The following is a 26476-nucleotide window of genomic DNA, read 5'->3' on the forward strand; positions in this document are numbered from 1 at the left end:
GGAGAAATACAGAGTTAAAGTTATATGTACAATTATGACTAACCAGGTAGTTATGAATATGCTGATTCATAATACACCACACAAGCAGGCAAGCTCTAACTTCTTATATATTAGCTCAATGATATAAAAAATAATAGAAGAAAAAAAAGTGTTAGTTACAGTAACAGAAATGTCTTTCTATGCTTCTTTTGTATTGAATTACTGATGGTGTTGATGAATATGTGGATCTGGAGAAATCCAATTACACAAAAATTGTCGCAAAACGGCGACCCCTGGAGTCACAGCATTCGATAGGTTAGCAATGCTGGTGTTACGCCGACAGGGACTCTATAGTCCTCTGCTCTGTAGTCAGTACAGTGAACTGACAGCCAGCACACACATCACACTGTCCACTAAAACAAGTAAGTTGACAGCTGTCTGTTTGTTTATTTCTTTGTTTGGGTTGACGTGTTCATGTCGTCCAAAAGAAACGTTGTGTTTTTGTTTGCAATGTTGTTGCAGCTTCCAAAAAGGAAAAAGAAACCAACAATAATGTCGTAGAAACTGTTTTGGACTTGGGGAGCTTGCTAGCAAGTATAGAGATCCCATCGCCCCGCAGGCTCTGCCGCGCTGTGATTGGTTACATGGTTGCCATGGCTCTCACGTTCATAGAATGTAATATTTGATGTAGAATATATTTGTGTAGGCTCGCTCGGGCTATGTGCAGCCTATGTGCCAATAGTTCTGTGTTCTGTCGACGGGAAATACGATAGCAGGGCTCGTATCGTTTTTGTATTTTTTTAAACTTATTTTAATTATATTTCACTGACTTATCATATCCTTGGGGGAGAGTTGATCAATATACCGGTAGCGTAAAAAAGGCTTAATAATCACTTTATTAAGTCTCACTGTCTTTTTGTCGGCTGTTTTACAGTTTGCTTTTATAATTATAACGGATGCATAGATGATAGGATGGAGTCGTCCGTCCGTCCAGGCTATGGGTTGTAAAATCTAGCTTTAGCATTAGCCGGGCTAGCATGTAATGTTCTGTTGTGTGTGTGTGTATATAGGGTGTATTGTGTGTAGTTGTGTTGTGAACGGTGTGACAACAGGCGTGTTGTTGTCAGCTGTGTCGTTTGAAATCACAACAGAAACACACACACCGTGACGGGGTGGCAGACCGTGGCACGCAGCTAGAGTGGAAAGAAAACACATCTCCTTCTAAAGTCGAGCTAGCCTGCTAAGCAGCTATTGACCATAGTCTTCGTGTGCGCGTGTGTGTGCGCGCGTGCGCGCGAGTGAGATCTGTATTGTCTTCTATTTGGACGAGAGTCTGAGAGAGAGAAAATAATTATAATTCAGTTTTTATTTTACATATATTTCTAAATGCAAAAGTACACATTTTTGTCTTGTGTTTTTATTTTCAAGTTGGTTTATCTTTTATATAAACAATGCATAATTATGCTTGATGCAGAGTTGCAGTGTTACATACAGCTGTTTGTACATTTTAATAGGGCCAACTGTACATACATTGTACATACTTGCCTGGTTTTGCAATGTAATGTAAACATACTACATTATGTTTCCCGTGCCAATAAAGCTGCTCTGAATTCAATGAGAGAGACAGGCAGTTATAATCTATGTTATTGTTTTCCTGTTTGTGTGAAGTGAAGCTACAGTAAGCTGCAAGGACATTTCACTTCCATGCTGCACACTTTAACACAACACATACTTGACTGTAGTCTCAACATAGTAAGTGTGTAATACTACAGTGATAACCTTTGACTTGATCCTTTGATTCCTTTTGCAATCCCACAGTTACACACACGTCCTACCCCGCGATTAGAAGTATATGTCAATGTATTAGACCAGTGGTTCCAAAATGTTTCTGGTCGAAACCCAAAAAAGATAAAATTGACGTTTTCCCGGGACCCAAACTAGTTACAATTGCACGTCTGCATGCTTGTAGATCGCCTATTTTCACTATTTCTTGTTTTCTAATTCATGGAATATCTTAGATAGTTTCTTTGGTTTCTTCATGAAATTACTGAAGAAATAATTTAATTCATGAAAAATAATGATACACTAAATGTAGATAACAAAAAAATAAAGGGAGTCTGCTCAGTCTGGGACCCATACAAATGTGACCCACAAATGGGTCCCAAGACTCCCAACCCACTGTTTGGAAAACATTGTACTACTAGACTATTGCTATTGCATTAACACACTATTGCATTAACACACTGACGATGATATTTTATTTATTCATTGCGTATTACAGCTTTAATGTCACCACAACACATATGACATAACAACATCATGGTACATAACACAGCCGCTGCATTACACAGTATCACAGTTTGTTGATCCATAGCTGCTGCATGCAACAGCACTGCTGCTGCTGATGACGATGATACGGTGCAGGTATAACCACAGGGACTGAGATGTCCAGTTGTCAACACTCTTGTCGTTTATTCGTTCGTTGTTATTTGGGGGTTTCTCTCAGTTTGAGCACAGCACAGGATTATGAAGCCATCATCAAGTCACTTTTCTCTGTGTCACACCTCACGCATAGACATGACCGCTGCTTTTTATTAAATAAGTACAGTACAGTAGGCATACAGTACAGTACAGACAGATAACACATTGTAGAGAGAGAGAGAGAGAGAGAGAGAGAGAGAGAGAGAGAGAGAGGAAATTAGCTGGATTTGGACCCACAACATTTAGAATACAGCCTTAAGATAGACATGAAATCCACTAAATTGGAATCAGAAACTGTTAATTATTACCGATTAGGTCCGTCATGCAAAGAATGATCTTTGGGATCGTTGTGTCTTCCTGACTACAACAGTAAACAGGAATACACTAAATGGAGACAAAGCAGGCCTGCATGGACATAATGGCATCTTTTAGTTGGTTATAACTTATTCGCTACAGTCAAGTACAGTAACTGACTTCACTCGTTCATACTCAGGGTCGTGGAAGTTATTCTTTATGGAGAATAACATTTGGCCCTGTAAGACCCACCGTTGCAATAATACAACATATTTTAATTAATTAATTAAATCTATTTCTGTTCTTTTTTCGCCTAAATGTCATCATTGATGTTCATGATATTTGCATATACCCCCCCACATAGGCTGAAATTCACACAAATTAAAAATCTCTGGAACAATTTTTAAGCTATGACCTTTGACCTTTAACCCTGATATGCATAGCTCAGTTGGTAGAGCTCTTGCCTTTAGAGCACAAGGTCATGGGTTCAAATCTGGGTACGACAACTCAGGCTGTGATTCTTATTTGTGCATATTGTTCTTATTGTGTATTGTCTTCTTTCTTGGTCCCGCCTTATCGCTGCTTTCAGCTATATTTTATTATTATTATTATTTTAATAATTATTATAAATGTGCATATATATTTTTTTTTAACATAATACAAAGTCCTAGTAGTACAAGACACAAGTATAGTAGTAAGGTTGAAATCTCTTTTTTGCAGGTAGAAATGTATACGGGTGTTGCAGGGATAATTATTGGTCTCATAAGCATTGTGGTCCAAAAATAAACATACTGTCTCTGTGATATTGTCAGGGAGGTGGCTCTGTATCGTTAGTCAGTCACTCATATTTGATATACGTAGTCTGTTTCTAGCAACAACAAAAAACCCCGAATTCGGCGGCAGTAACATTTGCATTTTCTTGCCGTCAGTTGATTCATCACATCCACATGATTCAAACCACCGGGATCATTTGTTTATTTTTGGTACACATTTCCATGCGATATAAAACATTTCTTTGGGAATTCAGAATGGTGGGAAAAAAACCCAACCCAGGTAGGATGCGTAGATTACGTCAGACTTAAGTGCTCTATAGATTCATAGATCATCTTAGATCATCTTATTCCTAATTATTATGAGCAGTGGGGGATATCAATACAGCGCCCAGAGAGTGGTTAAGGGGTTAAGCGGGGGATTCAGATTTTATGGGGCCCAGTTTCGAATTGCAGCTGTCCGTAGGTGCCAAGGGAGTCAAGGGATTTGCATGTCTTAATGACTGTTGGTAGGGCGTTCCAGGGGGGGGGGGGTGTTTGATGTAGTCACTCAAATAGAGGAGGCATGTGTCAGTGGAGTGGGATGTTCTGAAGCCGGATTGATTTTTTTTGTGGCTAGATACTTTTCAACCTGTTCATAGACTAGTTTTGAGTCCAAGGAACAGCCATGTCCCTATCTCCCTATGTCTCTATGTTAGTACCACTGTTGCAACACTCACTTCAGACCGGTCTGATTTTTCCATCACTTTCGAGATGGAGCTAAGAATAGAAATAGGGCAACCTGTCCCTGTTTGATGGAGGTTTATTATGTGGCTGATTATTGGAGCTATAGAGATGGCCGAGTCTCTGAGAAATCTGGAGGGAATATTGTCATGGCCAGTGGCCTTGTGGGGTTGACGGGCACTCCGTTTTTTAAGTACCTCCTCAGTTGTTACCATTGCCATCTTAAAATCTTTACAAATCTTTAACACCTAGGTTTTTGTAGAAGGCTTTGATGTGCTCTACACCAAAGCGCCCTGAGTGGGAGGGCAGTTTGTTAACCAGCGTTGTTGCAATGTTTGTAAAGAAGATGTTTAAGTAGTTGGCTACATCAAGCTTGTCAGTCAGTGATGAGGGTGTCTTTCGATAAGCAGATAAGCAGCAGATAAGCAGATTATGACAAGTTACAAATAAATAAATTAGTCAAATACATGCATAAGGAGAAGAGACTGGAGCAGCACGGACATTTAGAGCCCTTTATTAGGTGCTAAAGTATACAAAGACTAACGATTTGACCTTGCAGTCTTCATCAGAGTCATGACTCTGATGAAAATAGCAGATCTACAAGCTCACACTGCGATGCATTGTGAGCTTGTAGATCTGCTATTTTCAGCATGCAACCAAGTGTAAAATCACTCATTATGACGCCATCACAGCCCGCCAAAATACATTTCAGATGACTAAAATTTGCCTAAAACCTAATGGAATTTTATTCAAGACAACAAAAAACTAAACGAAAAAATGAATTTATTGTCAAAATCAACAACACTGACATGAGCCTCATGGGACAGATAGTGTTTGAATCTTATGGGAGTACCAGAGCAGTGGAGGCCAGGCAGGGAAAGTGGACATTCCTCCCAGCTTGCTGCTGAGTGCTGCTGACTGCCCCTGGACTGTCTTTTAAAATAAACCTGCTGCAGCAGCAGTATGCCGCCCTGACCGGCCATGAAACCTTTAGACCAAAAACTAAAGTTCAATGTCTTTAACGTCATTGTGTTGTTTGTTTCACAGGCAGCTAGAGTATCTCCAACAACTGTACTCAATTTGTCTTGTGGAATTAAAAGTAGTCATCCAAACAACTGTACTCATCCAAACAATTCACTTGAGTAACAGTAAGAAAGTATCCAGTGAAATAAACTAGTGAAGTAGCAGCTTACTAAACTTTGCTGTATATTAAAAGTGGTTTAACCCATTTAGGCCTGACGTCGAAAAAAAAAAAAAAGTCTTCTGAAAGAATATATATTCAAAGATTTGTGCCGCATTTTCACGATTTTTCAAAAATAGCAGACCTACAAGCTCGTAGTCACTCAGTGGCTATGAATAACTGCAGAATGACTGTTCTGTGATCGTTGATAACAGATCAACGTTGAAAAAAAAAGTCAAACTTAAAACAATGAAATAAAAAGAATAGTAAAATAATACTCAAACTAAATGTGTAGTGTGGAGCGTGAGAGGACCTAGTAGGAGCACTATGTGGGCCTACTCTTGTAGTGGTTCTCTCACTTCTCAAACTTCTTAATTTAAAAGGACCTACTGTATGGGTGATATGGGTCATTTGGTTCCATTTTGTACCGGTTTTGTACACTCTGGGTTACAGAGTACAGACTTGTACATTTGGTAACCTGTCAAGGAACCCTGAGACCCACTGTCCTAGTGTGTCATGCAGGAAGGATGTCATGTGGTGGTTGACTTCCTAATGACCTTTGACAGCTCTTGTTTTATTAACCACTTTGTGTATGTCATACTCTATCCCAGTGGTTACCAAACTTTTCAGGTCGAGACCCAAAACGAGAGAATAGACTTTCGTCCAATACCCAAACTAGTGAAAATCTACATTTTGTGGGCTTGTAGATCGGCTATTTTCACTATACTGCTTAATTATTACCCACAACTGAGTCCTGCTGACCCACTGTTTGGGAAACGGTGCTCTATCTAGGATAGAGCCTATCTTAATAAAGCCTTTCTAGAGTAGTGGAAATATCAAATCTAAGCAGTAAGCTGCTATTCACCAGTTATAGAGGCTACACACCAGGAAATGATGCAGGAATGCCTACTGAGTGGCAAAAAACTACTTTCTGGCCTTGACAGCCCATACATCCAAACAGAAAAGTCTTATTTGATTGCATTAAACAATGTTAACCGATGTTAAACTCACTTTGCCACTCGATTTGTCACTCTTTATGCATGCACATAGTATTGTTTTCATAGTGGAAAAGTTGATTACTTAATACTGTAGTTAAATAACTGTCAAAGTAGCAGTGGCTGGTCCATTACTTCAACAATTATTGCACACTTTTGACTACAAATGAATGTGATAAAAAACCTTTTTTTTACACTGCCCTCATAGTTCTCTGACAAGGTCTGTAGTGTACTGTGTAATATTACGGGATTTCTCTTTTTGCAAGCCAATTTTGTACAACAAAGTATAATACAGGGCTTAAAAGGTTAATCAGACTTATTAGAATTTGAAGAAAGTGGATTTGTTAATATACACTAGTATAAGAAAGAAAAACACTAATCATCTACAAACCTGCTACATGAGCAAGATTAAGTCTGTTAGATGTTCTAAAGATCTGTTTTGATATTTCTGGTTAATTTGTAGTTCCAGCTGATAGAAGACCCAAATGGTATAGTAGTATTTTTGAAGTATATTTGAATTTATTTCATAATTTGACAAATAGTAGTTTTATTAAAGGATTTGTACTTGTAACAGAGCATTTCCCACATAGTGTGTTTGTTACTAGTTCTACTTGAGTAAAGTATTGATGTACTTCTTCCACCACTGTGTGAGACCATCAGACCCGTTATTGACAGAGTTTTATAAAAGACCATTATTATTGGAGGCTTATGTGCCTGCGTCGTCTTTTACCGGGGCAGTTCCTCTATACTCATAGCACAGAACTGTGTGAAATCAGTGCCAGTACATAAGACTGGCTATACTGGTGTGAAAGAAAAACACGGGAATATTCTGGGTTTTACCCAGACGGCAACGGTAAAACATTAACAACATCTCTATTCAAACAGCGACTCCCTTTTTAAGATCCACTCTGTTCCATTCCATTTGTGTCCCAGGGCCAGGGGGATACATTCTCATCCCAAAATGACCAAATACAGGGTTTTATGTCCCCTGGACAGTTGGACACCATCAGTCGAGTCGAGCTCTGGTCGTATACTTCATAAAGGCACTATGTACATACTGTATGACATGACTATAATTTACTGCTGCTGTACTGACACCATCACTTACATTTCGTTGCTGTGACTGTCAGGCAACGTTTTGTGTAATGTTTTTCCTAAATATTTAATGCCTTACTTACTTAACCGTGTCAGACAACAGTATCTGCTGTTTTTGAAAAGTTTGAATCTTGAAAAGTAACAGTCCTGGACATACTGTATGAGTTTTCCACCCGACAGAGACAACACGTTTGATATACTGTCTCTCACCTGCACAAGAGACTGTGATTCTGTTCTATAACTTCTATTTGATACTATTTATATCTGCTGCACATGTTTCTCTCTGTGCACAAGATGCACAATTAATTATTCTGCATTCTATTTTAACCATATTTGACTATGTGACTTTGTTTCTTTCGTGATCATTTGCTCCTACTGTACACTATTTCCCCTAAAATGCAAAAAAAATAGGCCACCCACTATTTTTCTTTGTTGTTTTATATCCATTTTTCTTCAAATGGATATAAAAAAAAAACATTTTGCCAATAATCATAATAATGTATGGCCAAAAATGTCCAGGCATTTAATAATTCTACAAAAAAATCTACATGCCTATTGTGAGCTTAAAGACCAGCTGTTTTTTATTTTATTTTTCATTTTTCAGATAAATTCATATACAGAATAATGAACAGTGGACACAAATATGACAATAATGCAAAAATAATTCTGATTATCTCAAATAATAGTGGTCAAGTGATTATGTAATAACTGACATGCATATAACCTCTTGTGTCATTGCTCTCGCTCTTATCTGTGAGTACTTGGCATCATTCTGTGTTGCCATTTTTTTGCTTTTTTTTCTGTATAATTGCTTTGTGGGGCTTGTTTCTGAAGTGTAGTTGCTTATTTAGGCTTGCTTCCTATCTGCTTCTTTCTGCTCCTTTCAACATTTCTGAAACATCTTGAAAGTGCTCGAAAAAGTTTGATAACTGATTTACTGTATTGTTGAATTGGCCTCGGGTCTCATTTTTCTGGGGACCCCCCTGTATGGGTGATCATGTGGCCCATATAGTTACACTTCTTTTGGGCTTGTTTTCATAGAGCTGGCTGCTTGTTTCTCTTGCTAAACGCTGCTTGTCACTGGGTCCAGTTGGCAGATGTGTGTGGTTTGATGTTGTACTGTATGTGTTGCACAAGCTTCCTCCTGCTGACTGCATGTTTTATCAGACTGTAGCAAAGCTCAACTGCTTCATAACAGTCGAGTCCCCCTCGAACTGGCTGCTTCTCTATACAACAACAATAATAATATTATTAATAATACAAAAATAATAATACATTTGATTTGTAACACCTCACAAGTGCTACAGGGTTTAAATATATTTGCTTAAAAACAGAAAAGGCAACAAACAATGACACGAGAGACCCTACTAGGGATTATCAAATCAATTACTTTTTAAATTAATATCCCTTTGCAGCTCAACTAATACATTGAAAACTGTCTTTGGTCATCAGTTAGGGTAGGAATTATTACTGCATCACAGCGTAGGTAGGTGCCACCAACAATACTCCTCTTCTCTCCTCTCCTCTCGGTTGGCATTACTGTAAGCCTGATATGTTTGTTGTTAGTAAAGCAGGAGAGCTAGTTGGAATTGATGTAGGCCAGTCACGACTCACAAGAGCCCGGCCTGTGGCTTGATACGCACACACACGCACACACCACACACGCACACACGATTGTGGCACAGATATGTTGGCTGCAGTTAGTGTGTTTTCTAGGATTTGGTAGCAGAGTCTTTGTTTGATTTGAGTTACCAAAAAAGCCATTTGGGTCATTTGAAAGTTGAAACGTTTTATTATGATTTATTACCTCCCCAGTGTCCTCTCGAGGCTAGGGCTGGAATATTAACCCCAGATATATCCAAACCTCTAACTGACTTAATCTTGCTTAAGTAGTTTAATCAAGTAATTCAAAAGCAGTAAAAAACTAAAGTGAATATATTTTTGATAATGTAAATCTACAAAATTGAATAGTCAGATTAATCCTTGTATTATTTCATTGTACAAGATAAAATCTACAATCTACCTGTACATACAAGCCAAGGTCACAATGTGGGAAGGACTGGGAGGGAGTTTGACGTTAGGGTAGACATTTTGAGATTAGTTAACAGGGCTTCGAGTCAGTGTTATATGCCTGATTCATACTTACCGGTAGTTGCGCACAGCAAATTAAATAACACATTATTATGTTGGTTATTGTTAACACTCTGTTGAATGGCACACAATAGCCAGCTCTAGGTCCCTGGTTCTCAACCATTTAAGGCTGTGGCTCCAGAAAATAATCAATCACCCTGATAAGCACTTGAAATGTAGGAGTTGAGACCTTACATTTACTGTAGTTTGACTCGGTTCCATAAATATTGTGGAAATAGCAGCTCACATCGAGGTGTTGTGAGCTTGTTAGATTGGCTATTTTCAAACTTGCCCCTTTCTTATATTATTTGACAATTCTGCCAATGTTTGACCAGTTTTTATAGTATAGTTTGTTGATTACTTTTGAGGCAGTAATGTTATTCTTTCTTTTAAAAGTCATTAAATTGTCACTTCGCTGTCATCTGGGAAGCCCCCCTAAACCCATGTGGGGACCCCCTGAGGTATCTTTTGGGTTGAATTAAAGTTTAAAAAATCTCGACAGAGACAGGACACTCCCAGACAGACAAACATGACACACCCAGGTTAAGCCACACTGGCTCAGACTGGTTTCTCCGGAGTCCAGGCCTGCCAGGCAGACCAGTTTCATCAGTGTTTCATAGCTCTGCCAACATAGCCTAGCCTCGCCAACCCCCTCAGACACGCCCCTTCCTATATAAACCCATTGTAAGTTCAAACTCCACCATTTGTCGTCGTCAGAAATAATATGTGTGTGACATTGTGTGTGTAGAGTCTGTGACATTTGACACATGACCACACCACAGCGCTACTGGACTCCTTGCATTTCATAATTGAATACATGTGATGAGTCACATGATGGTGCAATTCTGGTTTTACTGGGACACCATGTTCTGTGTAACACCATGTTTTGTCTGTGTGGCTACTGGCTTTACTTGGACACCATGTTCTGTGTAACACCATGTTCTCTCTGTGTGGCTACTGGTTTTACTGGGACACCATGCTCTGTGTAACACCATGTTCTGTCTGTACTTGGCTTGCACTGGTTTTACTAGTGGGACCATATTGTTTGTGTGTGTGTGTGTGTGTGTGTGTGTGTGTGTGTGTGTGTTACAAAGCCATTAATGATTCATCAGTTTGTCATCCTCCTCCTGGTGACTTTAATAGAAGAAATTCCAAGACATACAGAGAGTCATTGAAATTAAATTAACACACTCTTGGCATTCTTGGCTGCTGATTGCATTATGTGCATGCATTATATGCTATAAAAGTAGCACACAGCTGTGTGTGTGTGTGTGTGTGTGTGTGTGTGTGTGCGCGTGCGTGAGCGCGCATGTGTCTTTGATGTAAACTGGATTTATTCACATACTTGAACTAATTGATTATGCTTTTAACTCGAAATGTGTTATTTTGAGTGCAGGAATTAGTGCTGAATGAAAATGACAGGAAGTTGGTAGTAGCCTAGTAGTAAGCGTGTAACCATTATAAGTGGCATGCATGCTGTTTCAAATCACAGCCTAGCTCCTTGTGTCATTAAATAGTTTGTGGGTTTGGACTGGGAATGGACTTGACTGCTAGGTGATGTAATCACATCAACACCTTGAAGTTTGTGTGTAAATGAAATGAGTGAGTGCTTGAATATGTGTCTTCACCACAGGCATTGTCTTTCACCAATCTGCTAACCCAATCGGTAAAAAAAGAGCGAATAATAATAATTATTATTATTATAATGTTAGTATTTTATGATGAACAATTACGTATAAGATAGGTTTAAAATTGGTGAAGTGGTCCTTTAATATTTTTGATATTTCTTTGAAAACTTCTGTTTTTCATAACAGAGTCAATGGGATCCTGACGGTGCTTAAACCTTGCCCAAATACCGTATGTCATTCTGTACTAATGTCACAGATTACTGATCATGAGTGATGTAACAGGGCTGGTCCCTGCCGCCCCCATGAATAAATGTAAGAGTTTTATACTGATTTAAAAACTAACAAAGAGGCCTGGGCCGTGGCTCAGCGGTCCAGGCACCCTGGCTGGTAGCCCAGTCTGGTAGTGTGCCGCGGGCCTTTATACTGCGTGACACCCCTGTTATGTTTCTGTGCACAAGCACAGTTTTTACTTCCATAGAGTAATCATACCACCAATACTATACCAAATCTTTTTGCCGAAAATAGCCGATCTGCAAGCTCACAATGTGAGGTAGGGATGCTAGTGTTCGAGCGGTTAATACACAAATATTAAAATGTATCTAGCCTATCTATATCCTATAAACCCCCCTCCCCTCCCTCCCCCTGTAGAAGACCCCTGGTTTGAAATAACACACACACATGTTACTTTGTGTTTGTCTGTGTAGGAGAGCAGGGGTAGCAGCAAGAAGAGGACCCCCCCTCCCCTCCCCCCACCTGTGAATTTATTGATGTGTTAAATAGCCATCATAGATCCATAACGATAAAATATGTGACACACACAGAAAGGATTGACTTTCTTGATGTAACAATCTTCAAGGGCCCAAACTTTAACACAAACGGGAAACTAGATTTAAAAGAAACGGACACTCACGCCTTACTACACAAAACGTCATTCCACCCGACACACTACTACACAGGAATAGTCAAATCACAACTACTAAGATTCCATAGGATTTGCACGCAAAGAAGTGATTTCAAAATAGCTTGTAAAACGCTATTTAATGCCCTCAGACTAAGAGGATACACTAGGACCTTCCTCCGGAAAGCTCACAAAACCTTTTTAGAAGTAAGAGTGCGGGATACAGGCCCTAAATTGGCACTGATAACCAGTTATTCTACACAGAGCAGACTAGCCAAACACAGAATAAAAAGGAATTTTGAGAACCGACCGGATGATCTTCTAAAAGATTATAAAATTATATCGGCCTATAGAAAAAACAAGAATCTTAAAGATTATCTAGTACACAGCAAGCTAAAAGAAATCAACACACCAGCACGCAGGGACCAGAATACTTCAAACCCAAACAATTAGTCAAAAATAGAACTACAAAACGCGTGTTGGAGATTAAACAACAAATAACAGCCAGAACCAGCAACTGCATTTATTTAATGTGAAAAAAAATGATGTGAAAAATGTGGTTTACAATATGTCGGAGAAACGGGTAAAACAATAGCTACAAGGCTGGGACAACACAGATACAATATTAACAATGAAAAAAAGACAACCACAAGGTTGGTTCAACATTTCATGGCTCACGGCATTGAAGCCCTAAAAGGCGCTGGACCTCAACACAATCCCAACTGGACAGTAGGACAAAGACGTTTTAATGAAAAACAATGGATTAAGAACCTCAACACGGATTTTCCTGGAGGCTTAAATATGCCTAAAATCAGATCTTGAATACAACAAAACTTAAACTCAGGATTAAACTGGAGTAAAACTAAAAGTGATTGGATCAGACTTCCTTCCACTTAATTAAGGCACAGTGCACTGAAGTCTTTCTGTGCCCCACCTGTGACAGGAGAGAAGGTGAGAAGCGGCTGGGGTGTTAATTTAATTAACACTTAATTAAGTGTTAATTTCGTCAACTACCTTCATTGACGAAAACTAAATATCTATATATGAATTAAGATATGATGACTAAAACTAAGACTAATCAACCGAAGCTTTGACAATGCAAAAATTGCATCTTGTGTTAAATTCTATGGTATCGATTCGGAATGGCATAGACTTGCATATTCGTCATATTTAAGGCAGCATCGGCAGCCGATGCCGATAGTGGTAACAAGTAACAACTCCCATTCAGACTTGTCTTATCTCATCTTGTAGCGGTGGAGAGGTCTATCTGGCTCAACGTGGGGTGAGGTCCAGGCTTCCCAGCCATGGACGACAACTCTTCCCTGGGCAAAGTCAGCATTTCCACCCTGGAGGACAACCGTTCTCTGGGTAAAGTGAGCGGTTCCACGGAGTCTGTGGCCACCGTCACCAGCGAGGAGTTTGTTCTGGTGCAGACCGGAGGAGGATCGCCCCACGGCTCTGAGGGCAAGCCAAGGCTGAAGGTCAGACACATGTGAAACCTCCTCCTGCTCTGACATAGCTTGGTTGGTTTGGATAACCACGTAAAGGAGTAGTTCAGCCCCAAAATGAAAAAGATAAATCAATTACACACCCCATGAAGCCTTGAATTCATGGAGATTGTTTGTTTTTTGTCCCCTTCCTAAGTTATAATAGGATGATTTGATGTTACCACTGGTACTGAGTGACACGAAATTGCTTGCTCTGGGTGGGATCTCCGTCGGTCCTTTGCTCTACATATAATGTGTCTTGAGACAACTTGTGACACTTTAACTACAAAAAGTGCCCCTCGGGGCTACAGTCCTCCACCAGTTTGTGATAGATAGTGTATACTGGTTTGCCTGATGTATGGATAAAACAGGCAGATTTGATTATAAATGTTTCTTCCTTGGCCTCTAGGGAGTGCACCCTTTGGCCTCCCTTTGGTTGTCTTCGTGTCCTCACCATTTGGCAGAAGGAGAAGAAAAATACTGACAAATACAATAAGGGACCAAAGTCCCGGCCTTTGGGCTTGTCCCCTTAAAACAAGCCTCATTTGAGTCTCCTACCGGAGAGACTGCCGGTCATCGAATTATTGGCAACAAAAAAAGATCATTGCAAAAGTGGAACAAAGCTATCAAAACAATGCGATTACAATTAAATGTTAATGAATAAATGTGTAATCAGAGCTCTCTCTCTGTCTCTCTCTCAGATGTCAGTGAACGGCAGCGAGCAGCTCCAGAAGGCCATGGAGGAGGTGTTAGACGACGACGACGAGCAGGAGGAGAAGAGCAGCGTGGAGAAGATGGAGAAGACAGAGAGACAGACGGACAGACAGCCAGAGATACAGACAGAGAAACAGTCGGAAAGACAGGGGGACACGGAGGTCCCCAAAGAGCACAGACCCCAGGCAGTAATCTTGGACAACGTTGGTCCTATACCAGGTACCTTGTTCTGCATTTCAAACATTCCAGATTAAAATACTTTTTGGTCCTATACCAGGTACCTTGTTCTGCATTTCAAACATTCCAGATTAAAATACTTTTTAGCAGTCACATACTCTCTATACATACTGTACAAGGCTCAGCTAAGAGCAGTGTTGATTTCATCGACTAAACCTATGACAAAAACATGTTTTTTACCACCTTTTTTCAATGACAAAAAATAGGCTATGATGACAAAAACTATCCATTCACAATAAACAAATAAAAACTAGACTAAAATGTTAGGGAGGGACTAGTGGAGAGTACATCCAGTAGAACTAGAAGACAAATCATTTTATGTTTGGTTGTGCTCGGATGTCGCAATCTGAAAATAGCAGATCTACAAACTCACAACGCATCGACGTGCTGTGAGCAATGGCTAGGAGGAGAAAGAGGTGCACTACCAGCTATAGTACGTGCACCACACCACCATCCTCTCCAGACTGGTGACATGGTGCTCTGCTCTGGTTAAACACAACCATAATTACTGCTTAGACTAGTTCCTTACTAATCGTTTTGAGTGTTAGTTTTCTTTTCCCTCTCGAACAGTACAGCATCTCTGTGTCAGTTTAATAGAAAGAGGAAAGACATCTTGGGTATTTCTACATTTCTATGCTGGTATATGGTCATTCCAGATGCCTCTCAAGCCTATCATATGGCTGTTATAATTAATAACACATTATTCTGTTGGTTAATTCTCCTCTTTTGAATGGCACAACCACAACCCCCCCCCCCCCACCCCCAGTCAAATAGTGACGGGTATCTTTTTTTTGGTCCTTTATGTCCTTCCTGTGTCTGTCCTCACCTTCCTCTTCCTCTACCGTCCTGTCTAAATAAAAACATCTTTAATGTAGGGCAAGTTATATTTTTTGGTTAAAATAAAAATGTTTTTCTTGAAAGGTTAAAGTACTATATTTCTGATAATTGCTGTAGCATGCATGTTCACCAATAGCAGTCTCCCCGTCTCTTCAGCTCTTTAATAAACAGTCATTTAATAAAACATTTTCAGGTGGATTGCAACATTTCGTACAAACAAGGGAGAGTACCCATTTATCAGCTTCAAGTTCATAGTGTTCCAGTTCCATTCTTGTCTGCTCATTTCTCATTTCTTTGTGTGTCATCACTTCCAGTTTAATCTGTATCCTGATTCCTGACTGAGCTCTATATCCTGATTGAATTAAATTGGTATCCCGACTTGTTTAATAAAGAGCTGGAGAGACATGGAGACACTTATTTTAATCAAAGTAAAGCACTTACCCTCACTTTTAACACAATAATAAACCTCGCTCAAAGGTAACGGATGCTTTATTTTGGAGAAGTGTGGCAGTGATAAGTGTATTGTAGAGAGAGTCTATTGGTGGAGAGGAGTTTATGATGTCGTTTATAGGCCCTCTCATTGTTCTGCTTCCTGTTTGCGTGTTTAAGGAGACACTTCCTTCCTCTGTCCCTCTCACTCATTCGCTATGTGTAGTTTCTATGCCTAACAGCCATATTGGAATGAAATTGGGCCTCTTCTTTTACATCCTTCACAGGTCTTACCGATTATACCAGACAAAGCTCTGTTCCATTTAGTGTAGAACAGTAGTGGTTCTCAAACATTTTACTTTCAAGGACCCCTATAACTCTGAGAGTGTACACTCTCATTTACACATCTGTAGTGTTTCCAGTTAGCCAACATGCACAATATCAGCACCCTGACTCTGTTTGACCAGAATATGGAACAGCCTTCATTAGTAAGATTCTTTACAATATGGCTGCATATAGCCTGTGTGTATGTTGTGACAGAGTGTTGTGCATCGACCTAAGAAGCGCAAATTCACCTTCACTTGTTTTGTTTTTTGAGTGGTCACTCCTATAGACAACTATGTGTGTCCCTGGGTCTGGGTCTCTGGGTCTGTCCGAGCACGGAAATAGCGTTAGTTCACTTATCTGTGTATACAACCCAGCATTTTTGAGTCGTGTGATCAGATAAACCCTTTGTGTGTGTGTGTGTGTGTGTGTGTGTGTGTGTGTGTGTGTGTGTGTGCGCGCTTGTGTGCGTTTGCGTGCACAAGAGTGAAACCTGGTATTTCCTGTCATTCTTTGCCTTTCTTCAAAGCACTGAAAGTCTGCTGTGATAGATAGAGGGAGAAAGATACATGATAGAGAGAGACATGATAGAAAGAGAGACCAGATGTATTTATTTACCAGGGACAATGCACAACATACGTATCAACATTTCACTTTTGAAATTAGCCATTTGGCAAATGTTCATCTGTAGTCCCTGAACAGGCTGTTAACACAATGGTGATCTATAACTAACACAATGGTGATCTATAACTATCAATACAAAACATAGATCTACCGTTCATTCCCAGATCGCTCCAACTCACTGCCCCGACGCGTCTGTTACGACCTCATATGAAGTCTAGAGGCTTAAGGAGTAACACATAGACAGTTAACCAAAAAAATTGTTTTACATTTATTATTACGCACAAATTGAGGTTACAGAAATATAAATATGAAAAGTATAAATAGGGAAAGCCTATATCTTCAGGGTGGCCGAAGCCAAAACAACAAACAAAACTCTCCACTCTACCTGAAAAGGAAAAAGAGTTACAGTAAGCTACCGCCGTCCAAACAAAAATTACAATCTAGGCTCCCTAACTAAATACAAACGGAGTCAAAAATGGATCTCAAAGGAAATGGCAGTACACCCCTACCAATGCTTTCCTATTGAAAGTGATACACTCAAGAAATATTTTGAAATGCAACTACGAAATAGCTTAGCTATAGTCTGGACTATAAGAAGAAAAACTAAACAAATATTGTTGTCTCCTGCCTTTATTTTCTTCTTTCTAATGATTTGATCGGCCCAAAATATTGTGTTCATTGTCATGATTTGTCACGATCCGAGTTGGCTTTGTCCGCGGCGTAACCGTCTTTAAATAAATACTTTAAGAAAAGCCTATGGGCAAAATGCATTGGATTCATTTCCTGGGCCACTCGTCGTTCTGAAAGGGGGTGGGACTGCGACGCTCTATAGGGCACAGAAATAACAGAAGTCAGTCAAGACACACACCATTATGAAGCCACATGGGGCCGTAACAGCGTCTCATTGCAAGCATTTACAATCAATAATCATTCTTTATTTGTCACACTCACACAGGAGGGTGACCAGATAATAGACAAAAAGTTAAAATGAAAAGCAATATCAATATGGAACGGTAGCATAATAAACCGTAGCATAATAAACCACATAAATATGTTTACAATATATTTGTATGTGCATACAGTATGTATTGTTAGCAGCAAATAATTCAGAAGAATCTAAGAGGCTTAATTTGTGTACAGTATGCATCTTTAGCAGCAATTAATTTCACTCCTCTATTCACTTGCAAAATGCAACGTTACTTGGGGTGTGAGTCATTTATTTCCACAGGGTTTGCAAACATTCTGTTCATGCAGTAGCGGTGGTCAGTAGCGGTGGTCAGTAGCGGTGGTCAGTAGCGGTGGTCAGTAGCGGTGGTCAGTGCTGCTACTCTGTGACGGGAACTGGAACTGTACGAGGAAAATCAAAGACGCTGTAGATGCGTTTCAGTGGACAACATTCATTAACACATGTCTTGTGTGTGTGTGTGTGTGTGTGCTTGCGTGCGTCTCAGTGAGTCCGTCAGTGTGTGGTGGTCCTCCAGTCCCAGAAGAGGACAGTGTCCAGTTCAGTAAGCTGTGCTACCTGGGCTGTACGTGGGTCAAAGCCCCCCGCAACGAGCCGGAGGCTCAGAGAGCCATGGCCACGCTGAGAGAGGAGAGTGCCATCCCCATCCCTGTCACCCTGCACGTCCCCAACCACCCTGACGGCTGTGTCAGGTACGTACACCACTGTACCGAGTCCTCTCAGGCTATCTGGGATCACAACTGCCGGCGCAACATAAGGAGGGAAATGTGCTGTGCTTTCAATCATGTAAACATGTTTCATTGGATGGATGGATGGCTCAAACAACCCGGTTTACCTAGAGCACCCAGCTCCCCCATCTGACGACGTTGTCAGCGCTCTGTCTGATACAATAGCCCACTGGTTCTCCAACCTTTTCATGCTCTGTGACCCCCCAAAATAATCATTTTTGAACCCTGATAAGCACTTGAAATGTAGGAGTTGTTTAACATTTGGTAATGTTTAGTAAGATGCATGACAGTACTTTCCAAGGGTTTTAGCTTGGCACAAGCTGGCATAATATGACTGTGTCATTCTTGTTTTTACCACTCATAAGACCTATCTTAAACATTAGTAGGGATGCTAGGTTGAAAGTATCTACAGTAACACGATCTAACACACACAAGTCCTCCTGGCTCACTCGTAATCTTGTTGACGGGTCTGGTGTTGTCAAAAATCCTTATTTCCTAATCCTAATTTAGAGTTCATATAGGATTGCAGTCAATGCCACGGTTATGTGCATGAAGTCTATTGTCTTCATCCATTGTCTGCATAAAGACAAACCATGTATTGTGTTTTTAGGGTCGTAGATGGAACCCTATTATAATTAAAGGTGCTGTATTGTGTTTTCAGGATCGTGGACCAGGCCTCGGGCACAGAACTTGCGTCGTTCCCCATCTACAAGGTTCTGTTCTGCGCTCGGGGCAAAGAGGGTTCTGTGGAGGATGACTGCTTCTCCTTCACTGAGAGTTACAGGAGCTCTGAGGACTTCCAGATCCATGTGTTCTCCTGTCACATCAAAGAGGCTGTGAGTCACAGTAACATGTGTTTACTTAACCTTAAGTAACGTTATAATTCGTATAAGTGACATACAGTACAGTTGTTATAAATGGTAAATAGTGCATTTATATACTAGCTCCTTTATACAAGGCGCTTTACAATGATTGTGCATTACATTCACACATTCATTAAGGCTGTCCCAAAACATTCAAGGTTCGAATGTTCGCTCGTTAGGGTTGGCACTCGAATCTTAATTAATGGGTTTGAACCATTCGGTTTTTTTAATTTTAATTGTTTTATTAACTCAAAAATATATCTCGGCGAGAATGTGATATGAGCATGTCAAAAAAAGTAAGTTTCTAGTGCATTCCTGTCAGAAGTTATGTCTATCTCCTTGTTGTCCCTCTCCAAAATCCCCTGTGCACATTCATTTGGTGATGGGCCTGCAGCCAATCAGCAACACACACACACACACACACACACACACACACACACACACACACACACACACACACACACACACACACACACACCGAATGTTCACTCGAAAATTCCTGCCGAAGTTCGAGTCCTAAAATAAGGGCTAAGGTACAGCCTTAACATTGGCTACGTTTACATGAGCAGTTAAATCCCCTTTTCATTCCGAATAGAAGTTCAATCCTATTAAACGTTGTTATGTAAACACCTACAAAAACTTACATCCGAATGAAAACACTCAATGCGATTTCAAAACCATTCCGATGTCACTGGCCGGATTACTCCGATGTTCAATGCGATTGAAAGAAAATTTGACTCATGTATACACTGCTTCGGATGTAAGTTCATTCTGGTCTTTCTGAGCATGCTCATTTAGTCATTTCCATTGCGCTCCAACTCCAAGGCGCTCATATCCAAGGCGCACCGAGGAGTTTGCACATAGAGTGCGTTATTTCTTGCATTTTGCAGCTCCGAAATCCCCCCAAAAAAACGTGGAGCAGGCTGCAGTATGCAGTGATGATTGATGATCCCCCTGGTCTGTGAGTGTTCAAAGATCCAACAGTCCCGAGTTGATCATGATCACTGATCATTTTCAAATTATATAGTGCATCGGGAACTCACAAAAAGACATTGGAGAGAGGACGCAATGCAACACGCAGTCGCAGTCCCAAGAATACGCTATTATGTGGGGCACATTGTCAGCCTGTAGATCAGCTCTACACAATGTATGCATATACGTGCATTGTGCAAAGACGAAGCACAAATAAATCCAATAGCCTTGTGAGGCGCGCAGCGAAAAGTTGATAAATGCGATGTTTTACTGCTTCGTGTGTGACTGTGTGTGTGTGTGTGTGTGTGTGTGTGTGCGATCTCTCTCTCTCTCTCTCTCTCTCTGGTCCAGTGCTTACAGCAAGCGAGAGATGAAATGATGGGATTTCAAAGTATATGGTCTTTCGTCTGTAGGCTAATCTATTGTTGAGACATAGGCTACTCTACTGAATGAACTGCCTATATTTTATGTGTCCAACAGATGGCGTAGTTTCACGTGAAATAACATGCGTCATGGCTTATATCACACCGACGGCAACGTCCATGTAAACATTCGTTCGGAATGACCATTTCCCATTGCGGCAAAAAACATTACATTGGATGTATTTTATTCTGAAGTATTTATTCGGAATGATCACCCTTCATGTAAACGTAGCCACTCATACACTGATGGCAGAGGAAACCATGCATGCAACCTGCTCATCAGGAGTAATTAGGGGTTCAGTGCATTGCTCAAGGACACTTTGACACTAAATCTGGGGGAGCCCGGGATTGGAAGGTGTGTGTGTGTGTGTGTGTGTGTGTGTGTGTGTGTGTGTGTGTGTGTGTGTGTGTGTGTGTGTGTGTGTGTGTGTGTGTGTGTGTGTGTGTGTGTGTGTGTGTGTGTGTGTGTGTGTGTGTGTGTGTGTGTGTGTGTGTGTGTGTGTGTGTGTGTGTGTGTGTGTGTGTGTGTGTGTGTGCGTGCCTCCACGGTGTGTTGTTAATATGTTTGTGTGTGTGTGCATCTTCAGGTGAGTCGCATCCTCTACAGTTTCTCTACAGCGTTTAAGCGCTCGTCTCGTCCGTCAGCTCCAGACATCAGAGACGCCTCAGTGTGTGTGTCTCCTGACAGTGACCAGTTCACCTTCACCGCCTCCCTGGAGGTCAAGGAGGATGACGGCAAAGGAAACTACAGGTTAGATAGCAGCACTAACTGCTAAATATGATTATAGAGTATGCACATGTGTCACTTTGCCACCGGGATACGCCCCCCTCATTTACACTGAGTGGCAAAACATTGAGCAGCATATGGTGCGTTGGAGTTTGGAAGCGCTCGTTGGAAATCACTCAACGGTCCTGTGTACCACCTGTTTCTAAATTGCGCATAATGCCGGAGGCAGAAGGACGTTGCGTTATAAAAAACGAGGCTTCCAAACTTAGAAAGATAATCACCTGCATGGAATTTATTGACAGAAAGTAGCTCACATGTCAAAAGTTGGATTTTTATGAAACAAAAACAGATAATTCAAGATTTTGTTGCAGCTACAATGTTGGTGAATTTAAGGTTGGTTAATGCAATCAGATATGACATAGGCTAGGTCCCCAGTTCAAATATGATTATTTTGTGGGGGTGGCGACACAACCTGAAAAGTTTGAGAGCCACTGTGATAAAGAATATAATGGGGCTTAATGCTGTCCTCTTCTCTCCTAAGTCCTGTTCCTAAGGACAGAGAGAAGTTGTTCTTCAAGCTGCGTCAGGGGGTTCAGAAAAAGGTGCTGGTGTCTGTTCAGCAGATGTGTAACAAGGAGCTGGCCATTGAGAGGTGAGACTCCATGTTTACACTCATAACATTGTTTTTTTATGACAGCTATGATCTGTTGCAGAGTAATGGAAATGAACCAAATATCGAGCAATGAATGTAGTGAAGTCGGTCTACAGTTCAGACAATAGCATCAACAGAGGGAAAAATAACAAAGAATCTTTATAGTTCAAACACAGCTTTGTACGAAACTGGATAATCTGGGAGAACTGGTGTATTGAAATCACACTCACACACACACACACACACACACACACACACACACACACACACACACACACACACACACACACACACACACACACACACACACACACACACACCAAGTTACCTTCAACACACGCACGGGCGTGCACGTACGCACCAGCTCTATAGCAGGGAAGCAGCTAAGCAGACCTAGCCTTACAGAAAGACAAACTATCCATAGTAATCAGCAGGATGACCACTAGATGGCGCCTCCGTCCTGAACATGATATGTTATACAGTGTGGTACCGTCCACACTGTTTGATCTGATTCATATGGACCAATGCTATGGAACATGTCCAATAAGAGAAGACCACACCACCAGCTCTATGGAACATGTCCAATAAGAGAAGACCACACCACCAGCATTTGATGGAACATGTCCAATGAGAGAAGACCACACCACCAGCTATATGGAACATGTCCAATAAGAGAAGACCACACCACCAGCATCTGATGGAACATGTCCAATAAGAGAAGACCACACCACCAGCATCCAATAAGAGAAGACCACACCATCAGAATCTGATGAGCAAACCCTCATCAGAATTCCAATTATGTTTTAGATTTTATTTATTTATTTATTTTAGCTGATTTTGAGGAACACCCTGCACATAGAAACAAACACACAAAGCCCCTTATACTGTTGTACTGGGAGCTGACCAGTACAATCACAGTCGTATACTGTTGTACTGGGAGCTGACCAGTACAATCACAGTCATATACTGTTGTACTGGGAGCTGACCAGTACAATCACAGTCTGATACTGTTGTACTGGGAGCTGACCAGTACAACCACAGTCTGATACTGTTGTACTGGGAGCTGACCAGTACAATCACAGTCGTATACTGTTGTACTGGGAGCTGACCAGTACAATCACAGTCGTATACTGTTGGCCACTAAGCAGCTCCGCTGGAGCAGTTGGGGCTTCAGTGCCTTGCTCAAGGGCACTTCAGGAATAGGAAATAGGAACATCATTTTGATCTAATTTAACCATTAATCAGATGCATCCTATACTACAAATGAAAACATGTGAGCAAAAGATGTGAGCAAAAGATGTGAGCAAAATTTGTGCGCAAAATTCGCCAGGCTACACACAGGGCGGCGCCGAGGCATGTAGCGAGACAGGACGTTATAATCGTGAGTTTCATTAAATAACTCTGTCTTTCTCCGCACGCGCACGCACACAACATTATTCAAGTGAAATGCGTAACGGCAATATTGGGCTAATATAGGCTACCAATATGTGGGTAGCCTACAGGGATTTACCGACGGAATGAATATATATATATAATCATCTATACCAGGGGTGCTCACCCTTTTTTTTTTACTTTAGAGCTACTTTCAAAACGAGCAGCTCAACAACATATACCCACCAAATAAAACTATCATCCCATTGCTGAAAATAGTTACAAAATGTAATTGATGGGCCTTTCATAGGCTACATATAAGACAAACGCACATGGAATAGGAAATAGAGGGGGAAAAATGGAAATGGTAGGGTTTTCTTTTGTTGGTATTTGACTTTGCTACTGATGATTGTAAGCAACAACAAATATTGCATTGTGTGTTTGAGCTGACAGGCCCTTTTTGATGTCAATCAATCAAGTCATCTCAGGTCATCTCAAGCGGCAGATGCAAAAATCGTTTTTTATATTAAAATTATATATATTTTTAGGGGCATGTCATGTGGTCTACCTGCAAAGCCTTTGTGATCTACTGGTAGATCGTGATCTACCTTTTGGCCACCGCTTAACGTCAGATCAGGGGTTTTGTCGGTGAGCGCCAAAAATGCTCCCCACAGCATAATCGGAGCAAATACCGGGCAGTGTGTACGAGCCATAACGTGTTGACTACACTACACTAATAAGGACACATAATAATAACTAATAACCCATCCGTTACTACATGTGGAGTCAACTCCCGCAATTTCCTTATTCCCATAGTGCGCTGCAACGTAACTCTGGGATGAGCGGCCAGTTAGGGCCGCAAAATTCTAGTAATGTACAAGAGATTATTCATGTTTTCTAATGGCTTGCACTGCAGGCAGGTTCGAGCTGTATTATGTAACTGTTTTGTGAATACATTTTTATTTTGAATATGTTAATACAATATTACTTCTCCCTGCTCTTCTATTGAAACATTTAGATCCTGTGCTTGGTTAGATTCTAACCAATTCAATTCTATTTCCCCCCAGAGCTAGCAGGCAGGCTCTATTTGCTCAGTGTTACGCACCTGAGCTTTTTGTTATTGATAGAGCAGAGCTTGTGTGTGTGTGTGTGTGTGTGTGTGTGCGTGCGTGTGTGTCAAAGTCAAAGTCGCACACAATACCGCAGTGAAATTTGTTCTCCGCATTTGACCCATCTCTTGGAGCGGTGAGCCGCGCTCGGGAAACATTAGTTGATTTGACCCCCAATCCAACACTTTGATGCTGAGTGCCAAGCAGGGAGGCATTGGGTCCCATTTTTTCAGTCTTTGGTATGACCTGGCCGGGGACCTCCCAGTTTCAGGGCATACACTCTAACCACAATGCCACTGTCTGGTGGTGTGTGTGCGTGCATGTGTGCGTGTGTGTGTGTGTGTGCGTGCGTGTGTGTTGCAGGTGTTTTGGCATGCTGCTGAGTCCTGGGCAGAAAGTACGCAACAGTGATATGCACCTTTTAGACATGGTGAGCACTCTTTAAACACTGTTTCATTGGTGAAGTACAGTATCTTATTATTGGTTGGATACATGCTATTATTAAAAATGTGTTGAAATAATGTTCCCACCTTTTTGGCATGGCAGCAGCTTCTTTTTAATTGGTCAAAAACTTTTCATTCAGATTTTCATTTCAATTTGTCAAATAAACCACACTTCTTCATTGGTCAACTATAAGAATACCAGAATGCCTCAAAACACAGCAAATTCCGGCAAACTCTGAGCGGTCTCTACCTGATATTCCTAAACGTAATCTTAGTACACTATGCCTAAACCTAGCCTTATTCCTAAACTTAACCTCAGCAAAACGGTGCCAAAAACTAACCTATTCCTAAACTTAAGAGCAGTAAAACACAAACTAAACCGCCCTACCGAGTGTTTGGCTGAAAAAGATGAGGGTGAGGTTGTTTTGAGGCGAGCATTCCCGTTACCTACAAGCCTGCACCCTCCTTTCATTGATCAGATACTGTTCACCACCTCTACGTTATCCACTTTGTGATTGGTCACACAATAGTTTTGACACCTTTTGAAGCTAATATACGTACAGCATTTGAGTGTGATTAAAATGTGACCTTGTATGTACATTACAATGAATAAATAAAGTGAACTGCTGTCCAGGAGTCCATGGGGAAGAGTTCTGATGGGAAGTCGTACGTCATCAGTGGAACATGGAACCCCAACATGCCCACATTCCAGGCTCTCAATGAAGACACCCCCAAAGGTGAGACCCACAATATACTGTATGTTTGATTGTCGTATTTCTTAACCATGTGTCTTGTGTCCCTATTTTGGACACATTTTCCAAAATGGTGTGTGTAATATGAAGGTATGTTACAAAATAACAGGTGTATATGACTGTAGCAGTGGTCCTGGTGGTGTAATATACAGTACCCTTTAGGGTGAGGTCGCTTCTCGCCCGTCTTACTGGTAGTTTAACTCCTGCTTCTCAACTGTTCCGTATTCAGAAGCCCTGTTGTTTCAGCGTTCTCGCCCTCAGGGCGTCTTACTGGAAATATTAATGTATTCTACACATAAACTTTTATATAACAGAATATTCATGCATTGTACATGTACACATTGTGTATTGTATTGTATACCAATTGTATACCAGTGTATTGTATATCAATGTATTGTACACCTAAATGGGTGTATTGATTTTCATGTATTGTTCACCTAAATGGGTATATTGATTTTCATGTATTGTTCAGATAAACAGGTGTACATGACAGTAGCGGTGGACCTGGTGGTCACAGAGGTGGTGGAACCCGTCAGGTTCCTGTTGGAGACTCTGGTCAGGGTCTATCCAGCCAACGAACGCTTCTGGTATTTCAGCCGCAAAGCCTACAGCGACACCTTCTACCTCAAACTACAACAGGTACGATAA

The 26476-nt window shown here is 40.9% G+C and overlaps 1 protein-coding gene across 1 annotated transcript in view; it reads left to right on the top strand.

The window, feature by feature from the left end:
• The first annotated feature begins 332 nt into the window (after positions 1 to 332).
• Positions 333 to 26476, top strand: part of rabgap1l (RAB GTPase activating protein 1-like) — a 102939-nt gene continuing 76795 nt past the window's right edge. The window contains 10 exon segments of the mRNA XM_080769797.1: positions 333 to 401; positions 13425 to 13654; positions 14362 to 14593; positions 18277 to 18481; positions 19179 to 19353; positions 21362 to 21525; positions 22043 to 22153; positions 24997 to 25063; positions 25711 to 25813; positions 26301 to 26467. Of these exon segments, the coding sequence (XP_080625923.1) occupies positions 13478 to 13654; positions 14362 to 14593; positions 18277 to 18481; positions 19179 to 19353; positions 21362 to 21525; positions 22043 to 22153; positions 24997 to 25063; positions 25711 to 25813; positions 26301 to 26467 (1401 nt within the window). The 5' untranslated portion in view covers positions 333 to 401; positions 13425 to 13477.

Source organism: Protomyctophum bolini (assembly GCF_963924005.1).
Source record: "Protomyctophum bolini genome assembly, chromosome: 8".
Taxonomy (NCBI): Eukaryota; Metazoa; Chordata; class Actinopteri; order Myctophiformes; family Myctophidae; genus Protomyctophum; species Protomyctophum bolini.